This window comes from Toxorhynchites rutilus, chromosome 2, assembly GCF_029784135.1.
Source record: "Toxorhynchites rutilus septentrionalis strain SRP chromosome 2, ASM2978413v1, whole genome shotgun sequence".
In the NCBI taxonomy this organism is placed as follows: domain Eukaryota; kingdom Metazoa; phylum Arthropoda; class Insecta; order Diptera; family Culicidae; genus Toxorhynchites; species Toxorhynchites rutilus.
The window spans coordinates 304,902,009-304,920,451 of record NC_073745.1 but is presented as its reverse complement, the minus strand read 5'-3'; the positions used below and the strand labels follow the sequence as shown (position 1 = coordinate 304,920,451).

Below are 18,443 nucleotides of genomic sequence, written 5' to 3'. Positions count from 1 at the left end.
CTGAGTTTGATGATGGTGATGATTTGGTGTTGGTGGTTGGATGTATGGATTTTTTTTCATAGATTTTTTTTTGTTGGTTTTTTTTTTGGTTGGTGTTTGTTTTGGTCGATTACGAGCGAAACGAACAAACGGACATGCGAGTTCAAGCGAGCGTTGTTAAGATGAGTAATAATTAGTTTCATATTAGATAACAGACATGTAATTTTTCATTGTGTGACATAACACAAAAAAGGTAATGAAAACATAAAGTAACAGAAGCGGGGCGTGGTGAATTGTTTTTTTTTCTTTCGTAATTATTTATTTTTCATCTAGAAAGCAACATGAGATACATGGATCACTATCTTCTGGGTTGGGCTTCAACGTGTTTTGAACTCAAACAACCGTGCAGTGGAACAAAAACAAATGGTGAACCTGCTATTCATTGCTGAGCTGAAGCAACGGCAACATTAGTTGCGCAAATGCATGTTGTTCCAGCTTTGCCCTTTCCTCCTCTAGCTATGAGGGATTGGTACAACAAAAACAAAAAAACTAGAACGTATTTTCGCCAAACTTTTCAGGGTTAAGTTTGCAACTCCATGCACTAGTGGGTGGGTGTGTTTGTGTTTGTGTTTGTGAAGGGTTGGGGCTCGGCTCCAAGGAAGGTGATCAATGCAAAGTTTGGTAGCCAAAGCTTTTTTCCTCCTCAAACGAGGTTTCTTTGCCTTGTACCATAACCCCAACCCATTTCGAAACGTTAAAACCATAATGCTTGTGAATGAGTGTTCTGCTCGATACGGGAGTTGGTGAAATTTATAAGGTGTTGGGGGGAAGCAAACATGTTTTTTACTCTACTTGAACTCAACCAAAAAAACGAACGATAACTAGGGAATACACTATTCCTAACTTGGTTGTACATTGGGTAAGCAGGTAATTCGTAACTTTTTGGGTTAGAGAAATTGAATCTTTTCCACCGAATAAACTCACTGTGTGCGTGTGCGATCAAATTATTCGTCCGTGATGAGCGCCATTTTTTGTTTGTTTTGAATTTACCGACTCGTCTCTCGTGGAGAGCACGAGATATGACAAGTTAGAGTTGTACGTTTTTCAAAATGATAAATGACGTTTGGTGAACTAATCTATGTATATAAAACAGGAACTCAAGAATAAATTACTGGAAGGAACAGTTTTACTAGAGTAGACTAAGTGACCGGGAGCAAGTTATTGGGGATTTTGGCGAGGCAATTTCTGTTTTATTGGATTGATGAATAAAGCTCGATTCATTTAAAATCTAGGAGCCCTGTCATATTTACCATAGCGTTCCTAGTGATCAATTCGGGAATATTCTGACCAAGGCGCCTAAGGTGGGCTAATGTGTAAGAACCACTCTGCAGCCATCTTGGAAATCCACTGTGTTTTGTTTGTAAACAAAACACAATACGCTTGTGCAAAAGCTCGCTCGTGATCTGTCTGTCTCTTTCACGCTTCAAGCAAATAATTCCCTTTCTGCTTTCTTCCGTACTGTTTTCATATACCGCTCCCCTTACCAACTTAGTGACGAAGCGGTCTCACCTAGTACCATAGACCCGTCTTGATTCTGAAAACATGATGATTGTTGTCAGATGCGAGGTTCGAAAGATGAGAAATTGTTGAAAGTGGGTTAATCGGTAAGTTCAAGTATCCTCTAACGTTTCCGTGATAGTAAGACTATCGTTTGAATAGCTCAGAGCACAAGTCGTAATGGAATTTACGATCGGAAGATTGATCTGTGAGACAGGAACCGTTCTTTCCGTGCTTGCAAGCAACCGAAAACGGGGACCGAAGAAAAAATAGTTTGCCGAAACAGCAAGGGTCTAACAAGTTAAAAGGATGGTTTACCTATGCACGATGAAATGATCGTGAAAAAGGGTATTTAGTGGCTTTCCGGGTAAAATTGTACCCGTTACAAAAAAAGACCTTTGACTACAAAGTCTACAAAGAAGAGTGAAAAGCAATTGAATGTGGTCGCAAAGAAAATCCGGATTTCTCAATAAGAAAATTTGCCAAAAAAAGCTTGGATTTCCTTCAAGCACTGTTCACAGTGTTTTGAATTCGTTCGACACTCGCTTGACAACAGCTAGGAAGTTTCTAAGCGTCGCAGAACATTTCAGGGCAGAGAAGAAGGCCAAATTCCCCAACAAATATTTAGTATGGCAGCTGTGTTCGATCAAGCAAAAGTTTCAAGAGGGAGCTGTCCCAGCGCAAACAACAAGCATTAACTATAGAAAAATTTCGAAAGTCTTGGACAAACGCAGTTAAATTGGTTGCTAACAGGTCTTCACTAGCCCTCAATAACATACCTTGAATGTATTCCGAGGAGCAAGCTCGAGAATACGTGTGACCACAGTGAAAGTCGAAAAAAAATTCTATGACGAAAAATCCACAGAACGGGAATCGAACCCGAACACCCGGCATGATAATGTGAGACGCTAACCTCTCGGCCACGGGGGCACTATTAACGATATATACATAAATGAAATAAAATTGTTTCATGAATTAAACTTTGTTTTTGCAAATTTGTTTTATACCAAAATTGAGGTGTCTAGATTTTGTCGCGAACAAGTCTTAGCTGGCTAGCTGACAAGCTGAATAGCCTGATAGCTGACTAGCTAACTTGCTGACATGTTGGCTAGATTTGCTTATCAACTAAGTTATTGATTAGCTGACTGGTTGACACGATGAATAGCCGAATAGCTGACTTGTCGACTTGCTGACTAGCTGTCTAGTTAACATTTAATGAACGAGCGCATTTTTCTAGAACGATGACCAGTTGGTCGACAGATTTTTAAGAAATTAAGTTCTTTATTTCAAGAGCGAGTCAGCCCCCCTGAGAGCTGGCTAACTGACTAACAGACTTACTGACTTGCTGGGTAGCTGACTAGCTGACTTACTGTTCTGTTGAATAGCTACCGACTAGCTGGCTAGCTGACTAGCTGAATAGCAAAATAACTGAATTGCTGATCTGCTGACAAGCTGACTAGCTGAATTGTCGAAAGGTTGACTAGCTGATTAGCTGGCTAATTGACTTACTGGCTAGTGGAATAGCTGACTAGCTAACTAGCTAACAAGCTGAATAACCGAATTTCCGAAAAGCTGACTAGCTGAATAGTTAACTAACTAAGTTGCTGACTAGCTGACTAACTAACTTGCTGACTAGCGGAATAGCTGACTAGCTGACAAATTAAATAGTGAATAGCTGACTAGCTGACTAGTTGAATAGCTGACTTGCTGACTTGCTGACGAGTTGACTGACTGACTTGCTGATCTGTTAACTAGCTGTTTACGTACCAGCTCATTAGCTAATAACCTAAATAGCTGAATAGCTGACTATCTGATTTGCTGACTTGTTGACTAACTGGCTAACTGATTGACTGACTTACTGACTAGCTGAGTAGCTGACTATCTGAATTTCGGATTAACTGACTAACCGACTAATTGATTTGCCGACTAACGGAATATCCGGATAGCTGACTAGCTGACAAGCTGAATTGCCGAATAACTGACCAGCTGAATAGCTGACAAGCTAAGTAACTGACTTGCTGAGTAGCAGTCCATCTGCTAGCTGGCAAGCTAACTAGCTGAATAGCCGAATAGCTGGCTAGCTGACTTGATGATTTGCTAACTGGACAGCAAGGCTGACAAACTGACTTGCTGATCTGCTGACAAGCTGACTAGCTAAATTGTCGAAAAGCTGATTAGCTGAATAGCTGAATAGCTGACTGCTGAATAGCGGACTTGCTGACCTGCCGACGAGTTGACTAACTGACTTGCTGATCTGCTAACTAGCTGTTTACGTGCCAGCTGACTAGCCGGCAAACTAAATAGCCGAATTGCTGACTATCTGATTTGCTGACTTGTTGACTAGCTGACTAACTGACTGACTGACTTGCTGACTAGCTGAGTAGCTGACTATCTGAATTTCGGACTAGCTGACTAACCGACTAATTGATTTGCCGACTAACGGAATATCCCGATAGCTGACTAGCTAACAAGCTGAATTGCCGAATAACTGACTAGCTAAGTAACTGACTTGCTTACTTGCTGATTAGCTGTCCACCTGCAAACTGAAAAGTTAACTAGCTGAATAGCCGAATAGCTGACTAGCTGACTTGCTGATTTGCTGACTGGACAGCAAAGCTGACAAACTGACTTGCTGATCTGCTGACAAGCTAACTAGCTGACTAGCTGAATAGCCGAAAAGCTGACTAGCTGACTTGCTGATTTGCTGACTGGACAGCAAAGCTGACAAACTGACTTGCTGATCTGCTGACAAGCTAACTAGCTGACTAGCTGAATAGCCGAAAAGCTGACTAGCCGAATAGCTGACTAGCTAACTAGCTGACTAGCTGAATAGATGAATAGCTGAATAGATGAATAACTGACTGCTGAATAGCGGACTTGCTGACTTGCTGACGAGTTGACTAACTGACTTGCTGACGAGTTGACTAACTGACTTGCTGATCTGGTAACTATCTGTTTTCGTGCCAGCTGACTAGCTGACAAACTAAATAGCCGAATAGCTGACTAGCTGACTTGCTGATTTGCTGACTGGACAGCAAAGCTGACAAACTGACTTGCTGATCTGCTGACAAGCTAACTAGCTGACTAGCTGAATAGCCGAAAAGCTGACTAGCTGAATAGCTGACTAGCCGAATAGCTGACTAGCTGAATAGATGAATAGCTGACTGCTGAATAGCGGACTTGCTGACTTGCTGACGAGTTGACTAACTGACTTGCTGATCTGGTAACTATCTGTTTTCGTGCCAGCTGACTAGCTGACAAACTAAATAGCCGAATAGCTGACTAGCTGACTTGCTGATTTGCTGACTGGACAGCAAAGCTGACAAACTGACTTGCTGATCTGCTGACAAGCTAACTAGCTGACTAGCTGAATAGCCGAAAAGCTGACTAGCCGAATAGCTGACTAGCTAACTAGCTGACTAGCTGAATAGATGAATAGCTGACTGCTGAATAGCGGACTTGCTGACTTGCTGACGAGTTGACTAACTGACTTGCTGATCTGGTAACTATCTGTTTTCGTGCCAGCTGACTAGCTGACAAACTAAATAGCCGAATAGCTGACTAGCTGACTTGCTGATTTGCTGACTGGACAGCAAAGCTGACAAACTGACTTGCTGATCTGCTGACAAGCTAGTCAGCTAGCTAGCTGAATAGCCGAAAAGCTGACTAGCCGAATAGCTGACTAGCTAACTAGCTGACTAGCTGAATAGATGAATAGCTGAATAGATGAATAGCTGAATAGATGAATAACTGACTGCTGAATAGCGGACTTGCTGACTTGCTGACGAGTTGACTAACTGACTTGCTGACGAGTTGACTAACTGACTTGCTGATCTGGTAACTATCTGTTTTCGTGCCAGCTGACTAGCTGACAAACTAAATAGCCGAATAGCTGACTAGCTGACTTGCTGATTTGCTGACTGGACAGCAAAGCTGACAAACTGACTTGCTGATCTGCTGACAAGCTAACTAGCTGACTAGCTGAATAGCCGAAAAGCTGACTAGCCGAATAGCTGACTAGCTAACTAGCTGACTAGCTGAATAGATGAATAGCTGACTGCTGAATAGCGGACTTGCTGACTTGCTGACGAGTTGACTAACTGACTTGCTGATCTGGTAACTATCTGTTTTCGTGCCAGCTGACTAGCTGACAAACTAAATAGCCGAATAGCTGACTATCTCAATTCCGGACTAGCTGACTAACCGACTAAGTTATTTGCTGACTAGCGGAATAGATGACTAACTGACTAGCTGACTCACTCCCCTATCCATTTTCAGAATAATAGTTCAAGATAAATGAAGATAAAGTGATAAATATTTTGATATATTATAGATCATTTACAGGAACCTTATTCAAATCGGATACTGAACACACTTAACAAGTGACGGGGTCTACTATTGCAGCTCGAAGCGTACTGTGAGCCAGGGTTGCCATAATAAAATCTGTATTTTTGGTTTCAAAAAATCTTTATATCTTAGCTTTTTCTCAGAAAATCTTTATCGAAATCTGTATTGAATTTATAAGTTCAATTTTGAAGCATAATTTTGACTTTAATATCATTGATTGGCATAGTTATTATAAATTTGACGATGTTGATGGTATCCACGTAGAATCGCATTCGCTGTGCTTTAGTAAGAAAAAGACTAACAGTGTCATTTATCTATTGTAAAGCCAGCCGATGTCACAGACTTTTGCATCTTTTCACCTTATATTTAACATGGGAAAGCAGTACTTCACGATACATATGAATGCCAAAAGGAATTTTAATTCAGACTGATTCGAATGATATATGAATAAAATTGGTGAGATGGGAAAAATTTCATTAAGATCAAGCCATAGCTAATATTGGATCGTAATTTTGAAAAATCTGTAAATCTGTATGAAAACTTAAAAAATCTGTGATCTGTAACTACAGATTCTTGGTTTCAAAAAGTCTGAAAAATCTGTATAAATACAGATTATTCCGTAGATATGGTAACCCTGCTGTGAGGAGATATTGATTCAAATATGGTGGCTCTAGTTCCGCCCATTACCTCGCTAGTCATAAACGTCGGCTACTTTCTGGAAAACATTCATTATTCATTGAAACTTTTGTATTTTATCACAACTATCCTGGGATTGGAGCGGCATTCTTAGGCCCAGATTTTAACTGAATCAAGCTTCAGGGAGCAAACGACAGCGGTTTTATGCAACAAAAACATCTGCTGCATTTTTGTGGAGTCGTTTTTTCTTCTTTTCGTTTCTCGCGATAACGAGTTTCGCTCGCAACGTTTTCTATTCTACGGAAGCTGTGTGTGCTTTGGATGATAATCAAAGCGCAACCAATCATATCTTAATTCGAGAACTGATCAAAGATGATGAGAAACAGAAACACAGAAACAGAGACAGAAACAACGAATGGAATATTCTAAATTGTTTTGTTTTTTTTTTTGGTTTGATTTCCAACTTGGAGCAGAGATTATGAGAAGAAAATCGAGCTATCGAAGCAAGCAAATCAATTCACAATAAGGAAAAAAAATCTACTTGATCAAGATAACTTGGCTTGGGTTAGGCTGTCTGAATCTACTAGATGACGGCTGGCAGAATCTAGATGAGAGTTTGGAGGAAGCAGCGACTGACAAAAACGGTTGTTTGGATTTCACACTTTCATTCTGCTGTTTTGTTTTTTTGGTTGCTGGTTTGTTACTTTCTGCGCCCGTTCCACTTCCGATTGAATATATATGTACAATTTTGAACGGCGCGTAACTTTGTTTTTTTTTTCTCTATTCGAGTGTGACAAGTGTTGTTCGTGAATGGATGAGGTTTTGGCATTTGCATTGTTTCGTTTTCTGTTTGGAATGGATTAATCGATTATGTGGATGATGGAAAGCGTACGAAACGTTGAGGTTCAGTTGAAAGTTCAAATGAAAGGCAAAATAAATATAGTAACGAATAAAAAATGATCAAACTAATCAATCCCAATAATAGTAAGAAATAACTAGAAGGAAAACAAATGGAGTACAGGACGATACGTAACCGATAGTAAACGAACGAAACCAATTTACGAGAGAGAGAGAGAAAGTGAACAAGTGAACAATAATATTGAAGCCTGCGGCATAAATTGAGTTGAGAACATGAGAAAAAGGCTAGTAAAAGTGGTTGTTATGTTGGAAGCCTTTCGTTTGTTTACTCTAGGTGTGTTAGACGGAGTGGGACTCACCGTTGGTCGCAACCGCACACAATGTTTTATGCCGAACGATCCAAATGGACGCCATTTTTCGGCGATGGGTGAGTTACTCACATGTGAGGCCTCAGATCCGCTGGTATCCTGCGTTCGGTAGATCCCAATAGGTATTTCGCACGTCGTCGAGCAGAGCTTCTGGTACAACCGACCGTAGGTTCGAATCCACATGTCTTCCTTGGTGATCTTCATCTGCGGGGGAAAACAAGGTAGAATTTTTGGGGTGTTATTCTCTTCAATCTTCCAGAAAACTAACCGAGGTAAGGAATCCACTGCCGGGTGCCTGATCGATGCCCAGCAGTAGTCTCACAAACGTGATCACATAATCCTTGACGAATGCTTGATACAGCAGGGTATCGAGCATGGACGCGCTGAAGACGTTTCCGGCGGCGAATGGCAGTCGGAACATGTACGATATATGTGATCCACGCTCCTTTTCTCGCTGTTGAAGATCATCAAAAGTGTTAACGGAATCGGTACGATCGCAATCCACTAGTTCGGTGGGCGGATTAGTTACCTTCTCCATCTTACTCAGATGCAGTGCGTATTTGTCGTGCGCTCGGAACTGCATGAATCTCATGTTCGAACTTTGTGATAGCTCTGTTATGCTACGGATGCTGGGGAAGAATCTAAACCGGAAGAAAAGAAAAACATTCATTAGTGACGTTCAAACGCTCGACTTGCTTGATTATGGGAGAACCAACTTGAACATGGTTTGCACAGCAACGATCGTGTTACAGTCCGCGAGAGTGTCTTCTTCGGCCGAATTCGACAGTTCTTTGTTCACGACGACAACGTTTTCGGCGAGTGTTATCCCAGCGCGCAACAAATCATCCAAGCAATCGATGGATCCGAGCATCCAATACACCTAGAAACAAACAACAAATCAAGCATTAATCATGGCTACCAAGACAAACAAGATCGAATCAACACTTACCAGTGGGAAGTAGGAGATCGCATCCAAGAAGGCAATATCCGGCCGCCGTTCCAGCAGCAGAATGATCGGATTTAGCGAGGTTTTGGAGCGGAAGTGCGCACGCAGCGGGATGATGAAGTTGTAGATCCCATTCGAGGCATAATCGGCGGCCAGAATGATGGTTTTATTCTGCCACTGATACTCTTTCGCGTTCCGGTAACTGCAGTGTTCACATACCTGTGTTGATCGGCGAGCAATATAATAAGTAATATGTTATGAAGGGCTGGATCATGAGAATCACTCACTTGAGCAAGCTGCAAGCAGCAGAGAGGCTTTTTCTCCTTCAGCAAGAAACAGAGTGTCGGGCTGACCCCGATGAAAGGCGAAACGGGTGGAAAACCTTTGACAATCCTGGAAGTATAAAAATAAAACGGTTTTCTTGAGTCACTCATCTTCGCGGTAGACGTTGTATTCTGCAGCAAACATGATCCCGCCGCAATTTCAGCAACTTTCTGAACACTTCAAATTACTCCAATTGACAACATTGCGCTCATAGAAACACCATTGAACACCATTGCTTCTCTGGTGTGAAATAAATAGCGTAAGTCACGAAGCGATCAACTACAACTAGATAAATTTGGAATGGTTACGAGTTTCAATAATTTATTCATGTGTTCCCCTAGATTGGACACATGGAAACAACATACTATTCTATAAACGATGCAAGGTAAATCTACTCTTAACTTCCTAGAACAAAATAACTCTAAGTATGTAACAGCGTGAACACGTCTGGCGGATTTGTCTAGATCTAGATACGAAGCAAAGTTGCACACACATAAGATGGGGTTTTCACTGATGCTGTTGATGTAATGCAGGAGAGGGATTGATTTAATGATGAGTCACATTTCGATTCTGGTTATTATGATTGGGTTTCAGTTTTATTCTTCGTGAAACACCACATTATTTAACTTTGTTTGTGATTACAAATGAATGTAGGATAGATAGAAACCAGATGAAATGAATTCAAATTGCTGCGAAAATGTTATGTTGAAAACTCCGGTATGCATAATACACATTGAACAATTTTTCGTCAAACTAACAGGCTGATGTTCGGACCAGTGCTGAAAATATTCACGTTCACGACATTCAAATTCGGCGAATTTCTGCCCTCCTTCTATTGATAATCTACTGCTCAAGCGAGAGTCGATAAATATGAAACAACACTATCAAAGAACCCCAGTGGAATGAACATCAACATCAGCTTGCCATGAAGTTCATTTTTCATTTGTATCTTTCTTTTCGTCATGGTATTCGTAAGGTCGAAAATGAAGATCATTGCGTGTTAGTGAAAATCAGAGCATGAAATTCAACGTCACCAATTGAGAGTGCAATCGATTAATGGTAAAGGATGGCAATTCATCACACAAAATTCTTGTTTATGACGACTTCGGCAATGGAATGTATAGAACAACTCTTGCTACGTTTTATAAATCTACTTACGATTGCTCGGAAATGGCATACACCACCATTTATATGTGCAATGGGTGACACGTTTTCAATAAAAATTCACTGCAAGCGATGAAGATCAACTTAACGTACGTGATAATCACCTAAATTTATTGACATTAATGAAAGTGCCTGAATGTAGGCTTTTCGAAATTCGTTCATGCTGTTTTCGATCAATATACCAGACAAAGTTCACGCGTCTCGACTCTTGTTTTATACTCATTATGGCAGATATGGTGTTGAGTTTCAACAGAAGAGAATTCATCCGATACTGGAAAAAATCTGATTCCTTCATTCGTGAATAAATTTTGATAATCTGTGGCACTGGTTCGGACCTCCGATTTTTCTAAACTTTGACCATGAGGTGGAAACTACACAAAATAACAATTTTCATTATTATATGACCAATTGTAATGGCGGCTTATTTTTTTATAAGTGTACAAAATCGTTGACCTTTTTTTCAAAAATCATTAATCGAATAATATAAGTTTTTAAAATTAGAATTCTTTCGAACACCATATCTTAATCTGTTTAAGTCAATATTCTAGTCTAGAAATTTGAAAAAAAAATTAATTCTTCATATTTCTGAGGTTTAGGTGTTCACGAATATACCCTAGAAAGGACTTCTCCAAAATCCTATTATTAACGAGTTATAGCCATTTTAGTGATACGGTATCGAATCTAGTACGGCCATAACAATTAATTTCAAATGCATTTTTTTCGAAACTATTTTTTTTTCAAACTGGCGTACACGATATCTGAAGTTCTACTGAACCGATTTATGTTGAATTTATATGAATACAATATGTATACATTTTTCTTTTAAATGAACCAATCATATTATTTAATTTTCTTTAATAAACCGCCCAATTTAGTGACAATATTCACGGCCAGCATAGTAAATGTGATGGTGTTAATATAACTTGTGATTATTTGTTTTGTAATGGCCAAAATTACAAAACTGCTTCTCCTAAATTTACGATCACTAATTTGACAACATTGAAAGAGATCCAATGTTTATTAAATTTGTCAGGTGTTTTTTTTGTTGAGATTGAAATTAATGTTCACTGCAAAACAAATTTACAAAAAAAAAAAAATTCGAAAATAAAAGACCAATTTTCGCGATTTTTCGAGTACAAAAAATTGATCAAAAAATCGGAAATCGGAAAGAAAAAGGACGATCCCCTAAATATTGATCCAAGATCACCCAATCATAGTTTGAATCACTAGAACTAGCAATGAGAGCATATTGCTACTTCCAAGCGCTATCAGCGGGTTTTTTGTGCGATTTCAATGTTCCATCACGGAAGAAAATACGATACGTACAGTCTACTTGAACTCATATTCAAGCAAATCTTGACTTGACTGTAAAAATCTACATTTGCTCATGTTCTCTAATGATGAACACTCGTAACTGTTCAAAGAAATGTTGAATAATATATATTTTCCACTGAACTACCTCTTATAGAGTGTGACAATGGGTCAATGTAGTGAATATTACTTTCTATTAGGAATTGTGTTTAGAAAAAAAATTCTCAATAATTTCAAGATAATTTACCAACATGTGACATGTTTTGTCTTACAACATTTAATTGTCGAAAATAGTGTCAATCCACCTAGAAGTGCGATGAAAATGTTTATATATGTACAGCCATTCCATGTCAAACCGATGTAGTGGTTCTCAGATTTTCGTGAAAAGTGGTAGTTTTGTTCTTTATCGCAAAACATAAGACCCGTATTTTTTATCATTAGGGTGATCATTTCCATTTTAGGGTTGCCAAAAAATTATTTTTTCTCCTTTTTTCAAAAATGACTTTTTTTAAATTCATAACTTTTGAACTACTGTACCGATTCGGATGATCCACATATAAAATTAAATGGGTGACCATTTCCATTATAGGGTGGTCCGAAAGATCATTTTTTTCATTTTTCCAAAAAATACTTTTTTTCAAAAACTCATACCTTTTGAGCTAGTGCACCGATTCACATGATCGACATATCAAATTAAAGCCAATTAGCTATTTTATATTTTCGAAAGATATTATACTTGCAGAAATTTTGGATTTTGGTCTTGTAATTATTGATTGTATTTTTTTATAGTTTACATTGTCTCGGGACCAAGGGGGCTATATTTTTTGATATTTTTTAATTCATAACTTGTAAACTACCGGGCTGATTCAGATGATCCACATACCAATTTGAAGCTACAAGAAACACCATATATGCATAAAAATTGGATTCTAGTCGCATAGGAATATTGAACGAAAACTGAAAACATAATAACTTTGCAAAATCACTCGAAAACGAAAAAAAACACCTCTCTGATATTCGGATATGTTATGTAAAAAAAACTCAGCTTTCCAGGAAAAATATGGTGATCTTAGTTCCGAAATCATGTAAGCTATGAAAAGCAATTACAATCAATAATTACGAAAACAAAATCTGTTTTTTTTCTAGTGTAATGTTTTTCAAACAAAATTGGCTTTAATTTGATACATCGATCATCTAAATCGGTCCAATAGTTCAAAAGTTTTGAATTATTTTAAAGGGTCATTTTTGAAAAAAAGGTGGAAAAGTTGATTTTACGGACCATCATAAAATGAAAATGGCCACCTTGATAAAAAAATAAATGAAAAATACAGGTCTAATATTTTACGATGATTTATAATTTTCATGAAAATTACTATTTCGGTTTGGCATGGAATTCAAGTTTGTGATTGACCCATTCTCAACCCTACTCAGTGTAAATAAGAGATTATTTCGAAAATATTGAAATCCGAATGGAAAAAAAATTGATGTTCAAAATAAGTAATGACTCATATTGCAAGACTTTAAAGAATCATTCTATCCAATATCTACAATTTTAGTAGTTTTGTATAATGCTGGGCATGAGATTTTTCTGAGGTATTGTTTGATGACTTTTTACACGTCAAACTTTGATGAAATATTAAATAATAACTATTTGTACTACAGTTAAGTATTATGCTTTGGAAGTTGTGGAAATATGTCTTCTATAAAACAGCTCACAGCTTTCAAAATATATTTTTTGCAATATTTGTCAAGACATTACTAATAGTAACTATCTCCATTTTTGACCCAATTTCACCCCCATAACCCATTTTCACCCCCATCGACGGTACTAACAAAATCAAAAACAAAAGATTCCAAAACCCTTGAAAATTTTTGGGCCAAAATGCCGACTTTCACGGGATACAGCTTCATAAAACTTTCTGTTATTCCAAACTCCATTTATAACAAAATTATTTTCGTTTTTTTCTTGGATAAATGCTTCAACCTAGTTCCTAAGGATAAGAAAAGTTCTTACTTTTTACAAGTATTTGAATAACTCCTATTTAGCTTGACAAAAAAAAATGAATATCTCTCCTTCGGTTATCGATAGTGAGTGCGTTTCATAAAAAAAACTGTTTTCCTGTCACTTGTCCATACACAAACGCCACTGTCCTTGACTATTACCATCATCGGTGAAACCAATTCACTGCACTCTAGAGTAGTGAATGAAAGTCTACGAAATCTAACATCCTGAATGTGGTTTGGAAAATCCTTTTTTACTCGTTTAAAAAAAAAAAGAATCTTGAATTGATTAACCGATCTTATATTTCTTAGCAGCCATTGCATGACAAACCGATATAATAATTCTCAGATTTCCGTGGAAAGTGGTGGTTCTATTCCTTATCACAAAATATGATTCTTCGGACCACTGATTAACTTTGAAGAATCATATTTCAAAAACAAAAAAAAAACCTCCTTCATTTTTAGATGTGAAAAAATATAAAAAATATTGTGTCCTCTATCTTCAACCGAGTAAACTATGAAAAATTAATACAATCAATAATAACGAAAACAAAATCCAAATTTTTAGGATATTTTTATTTAATATTTTTTCAAAAAAGAACAGTTAACTGGCTTTAATTTGATATGTCGACCATCTGTATCGATTAAGTACAGTAGAACCCCGATTATCCACGAAATAGTCGGGCCAGGTAATCGCGTATAACGAAAATCGCGGATAACGCAATATTGGACTAAAAATGAGGTACAAACATGAAAAAAAATATTATAGCATGAAAACTATGTTTCATCAATACAGAAATTATTGATCTATCAATCTGTAAGGTCGTGTACATCAGTGATCAGATAATGTGAAAGCCAAGACCAAAACAAAAAAGCAAGACTCTATTACCCACCGACAAATTTCGGGAAGGCTAATAGAATTACTAGGGATCCCATATTCGCGGATAATCTGCATCGCGGATCATCCGCTCGTGGATAATCGAGGTTCTACTGTACTTCAAATGTTATGAGTTTTTGAAAAATGTAATTTTTGGAAGAGGGGGAAAAAGTTGATTTTTCGAACCACCCTAAAATGGAAATGGAATCTTGCGAAAAGGAACAAAACCAACACTTTTCATGAACATCCTAGAACCACTATATCGGTTTGACGTGGAATGACTGATATGATAATGAAAATTGTAATAATGGTCTCACACAGTGCATTCAAAAAGTTCCGGGACTACCGCGCGCTAAAATCGGGAAGTGGCGCTATCTCTGCTCCAACGCGCGAACTACTTTCCGCCAACTTCTGGCCAGCTACCGTTTCTTCCGTGAATCGCTATCCCGATTCAGTAGGTAGTTTTTGCTGATAATAGTAACGCAGTGATTTTTTGTCGCGCCACAATTTAAATTATGGAACAGAGAGCCGCCATTAAATTTTGTGCCTCCAGGGCAAACAGTGAATGCGGTCTTCTACAAAAGTGTCCTGGAAAGATTATTGGAGCGGATACGGCGCGTGCGGCCCGAGCAGTACCGATCTGGAGAATGGTTTTTTCTTCATGACAATGCGCTCGCGCACACCGCGATTTTGGTAGTGCAGTTTCTAACCAAACGAAAAAATCAGGAAGAATGAAAATAAAAATCAGGATAAATCAGGATAGCTCATATTGGGTTGTCCGGAAAGTTAATGTCGATTTTTGGGAAAACAAAAACATCATTTTCGATCAAAGCATTATAATTAAATTTTATATCCATAGTTCTGATTCACAATTTTTCGCCATCTTTCACACAGCTTAATATTCTATCCTCCCAGAACATGTTTGCTTCCTCGTCGAAAACTGCTGCGAGCCATACATGTGAGAAACAAGTTGCTTGGTATTCATAATACTGAATCCAATCCAAATTCCACCAGCTAAAATGCCAGCTCTGATCAGTGAAATTTTGTTTTAAAGTTTTTTAAAACAAGCGAATTTTTCGCCACTGTGTTTATAAAACATTTGTCCGGGAAGCTCCCCATAATCCATCTTCACCTACGTTTCGTCGTCCATGAGGATGCACCCTTCGTACTTCGTAATAAACTTATTGTACAACTTTCGGTCAACGTCTTTTAGCCGCTAGATTCTGCTCCAGTGTCCTGTTTGGATGCTTACTGGTCCAAAAAGATCGAAATCCTTCTCGCAGATGAATCCTTCTGTCGGTACTTTGGCTTTGGCGTCATCGGAGCCGAAATTCAATAAATTGCAATTTTATTGTTCGCATGTGCACCCGGTTGTCTTTTGTATTGTTGTTGTCTTATTATTTGTAGTGTTTTATTATTTATTAGCGTTACGAGAATGCGTATTTGCGCATGAACGCCACCGGAGCGCATTTTTTACTATGAATTATTTTTTTCGTAAAGAAAATTGGTCTAGGGTCAATGCAATGGTGACGAAGTCTCCAACTAAGGAGAATAAGGAACCGAGGCGGCTCCAAGGTGACGCAATCCGAGTCGACCGCCGACCCACCGTCGGAAGCGGCGGTCTTTCGCAAGCAAACCTATGTTCCAACGATTGCCCGGTTAGTTAAAAACATAGGAGACGATCGTTTAATTTGGTCGGCATACTTTTCCCTGGTGTATTGCGTTTGCCCGGATAGTTTTTGCTTTGAACTATGAGTGACGTTCCGATGGTATTCATGCGTAAATACTGCAAATCCCAATACGCATTTTCACAGCACTAAAAATAACAAAATAATGTAAACGACAAGACAACAACAAAACAAAAGATAACTCAGTGACCGTGCAAAAAATAACATTGCTATCTATTGAATTTCAGTCCCGGTGTCGCTCATACGCACATTCACACTCAAATGCAGCTTCCGATCCACAGTTCCACCACGACACTTGATATGATCCGTTCGCCGTTCGAAAGTATGCCACTCACGAAAATGTTTGCGAGCCACACTGCATACGGTCGATTGAGCTAATGTCAACGATCTCGCGATTTTTGAATGACTTGAGCTTTATTGCATTACAATAGCACATGGAATTATTTAGATTATAGAATATGCGTCAAGAGAAAAGAGAAGCTATCACTTCTGCATCCATCTATCGTTTTGTGCGACAGGTTCTTTTTATAATCATTTCACCTGAATTGATGCGTCGGTAAAAAAATCGGTCGATCGTTTTCGTTGTGCTCTAAATTGTCGCACATTCTGTTTCGCGCTGTATTGTTCGACTTTACGATGTAGATGAAAATTTATGTCAATATGTTTCTTGGCGAAGAGGAAAGAAGAGGCGAAGACCCCTTGTAGTCATCAGGACCGGTTAGACTGTTTTTAGGAAATCTGTCGGTTGCCTTTTCAGGTTGCCCGAAGGTAACCCTAGAATATAAATACTTCAAATACTTTTACGAATACAGTAGATACCTGATTGTCCGCGGTGCGGATTACCCGCTGAAGCGAGTTCTATAGTAATTCTATAGTAATCCTACTTATAGTAATTCTATAGAGCTATCCGATATCACATTGCCTATCCTCTGGTATACACAACCATGCAGTTATATAGTTTAATGATTTCTGTATGATTAAAACACGCTGAGACATTCTTTTTTTTTGCGTTGGTACTTCATTTTGACCCTCTATTGCGTTATCCGCGAAAAGTTATCCGGTGACGTTGTAAGATTATTTCGATGATAATCGGGGTTCTATTGTACTTTTGAAAATTCGCGCGTTGAATAACAAAATATCTTGCCGGTTCGATGGGTTTTAGAGGATTTTTCGGATATCATTTCAAGTTTCCCAAAGATAACCCTTTTGGCCCGATTAATTTCTCTATATGCCTTATGCTCTATTGATTAAGATGTCACTAGTAAGTAAATGTAAATGAACCAGACAAAATGTATTCATCACAGTTTTCCCAACAACTCGTTAGACAAGAATATGATTCGATGTAGCGCGGAAAAGCAACTTCTACTGTGAACAAACAAAAACTAGCAAAAAGCGTCATTTAGATCTCGGTCGACCATTCTGGCTCACCGTGGGTCAACTTTTCAATTTATGTTTCACGAGGGGTAGCAAGCAAACAACTTTCAAAAAGACACACAAACATTCGCTGGAAAATGGAATGGAACAAGGAACAAGAACTTTCGAACTCACTTCACTACAAAGCTTGAATTTTATTGATTGCACTGCTTTCCCGCCCACTCTTGCGGGAACGGCAACGAACAACGCACAAACGCGCAAACAAACAAAAAAAAACAGAAAAAAAAACAAAAAACGTTGTTTTGACGGTGACGGTGAGGGCAGAGAAAGAATAAGAGAGAAAACAAGAGTAAACACTTACCGGGAATAATCGGTACGCCATGCAGGGGGTGTATGAGTTGAATCTTTGCTATCGGATGACGAACTACAACATTTCGATTCGCCGGATGAGCTCATGACGAGCGAAACCGTTTGCAGGAGGGAAAAATCGACGCTTCCGACGCTAGAGATAGAGTGAAGTGAAGAAGTGATAAAGTGGTGGAGTGTTTTTTTTTCGGGTCCGTTGTGGTGAGGATGGGTTTGAGTTTTGGAGGGGAAGAGAATTAGAAAACATACAAAAAGAAAATCATTCGGGTTTGGGATGGTTGCATGATGGATGGTTGGAAGAATAAATACTATTGATTACAAATGAAAATGAAGATTACGTGAGGGAAGTTTATCGTTCGAGCTAAATCTACGGGCTTATATATTCGAATGTAACGTGTTGATTTTATCATACTGTACATCGGGATGCAAAGATGCAACTTTCACCTAGTTGGTCCTAAACAGAAACAGATTTATTAGTAGGGTTTGCTAGGCTATAGGGTGGATCCACCTCGTGACTTCATTTCATATGATTCGAGGGGATGATGGATGCTTGAGTGCATAGGATGTGAGGATGATGTAAATTTAGAACAGGGTAAAATTAAGCATAGATACCGGTAATCGTGAAATAGTGCATAGCATAATGCGAA

The 18,443-nt window shown here is 38.6% G+C and overlaps 1 protein-coding gene across 28 annotated transcripts in view; it reads right to left on the bottom strand.

Moving 5' to 3' along the window:
• The window catches only part of LOC129769127 (potassium channel subfamily T member 2), a 569,383-nt gene that overhangs the window by 35,847 nt on the left and 515,093 nt on the right, over positions 1-18,443 (bottom strand). For 15 of the 28 annotated variants that reach the window (XM_055771174.1, XM_055771183.1, XM_055771176.1 and 12 more), the window contains 6 exons: positions 17,792-17,932; positions 8,979-9,084; positions 8,695-8,910; positions 8,462-8,625; positions 8,014-8,386; positions 7,737-7,949 (listed from right to left, as the gene is read on the bottom strand). In XM_055771174.1, the coding sequence (XP_055627149.1) occupies positions 7,737-7,949; positions 8,014-8,386; positions 8,462-8,625; positions 8,695-8,910; positions 8,979-9,084; positions 17,792-17,932 (1,213 nt within the window). Of the gene's footprint in view, positions 1-6; positions 7,366-7,736; positions 7,950-8,013; positions 8,387-8,461; positions 8,626-8,694; positions 8,911-8,978; positions 9,085-17,791; positions 17,933-18,443 lie in introns of those variants that run through there. The other 13 variants (XM_055771188.1, XM_055771194.1, XM_055771195.1 and 10 more) reach the window with 7 other exon arrangements.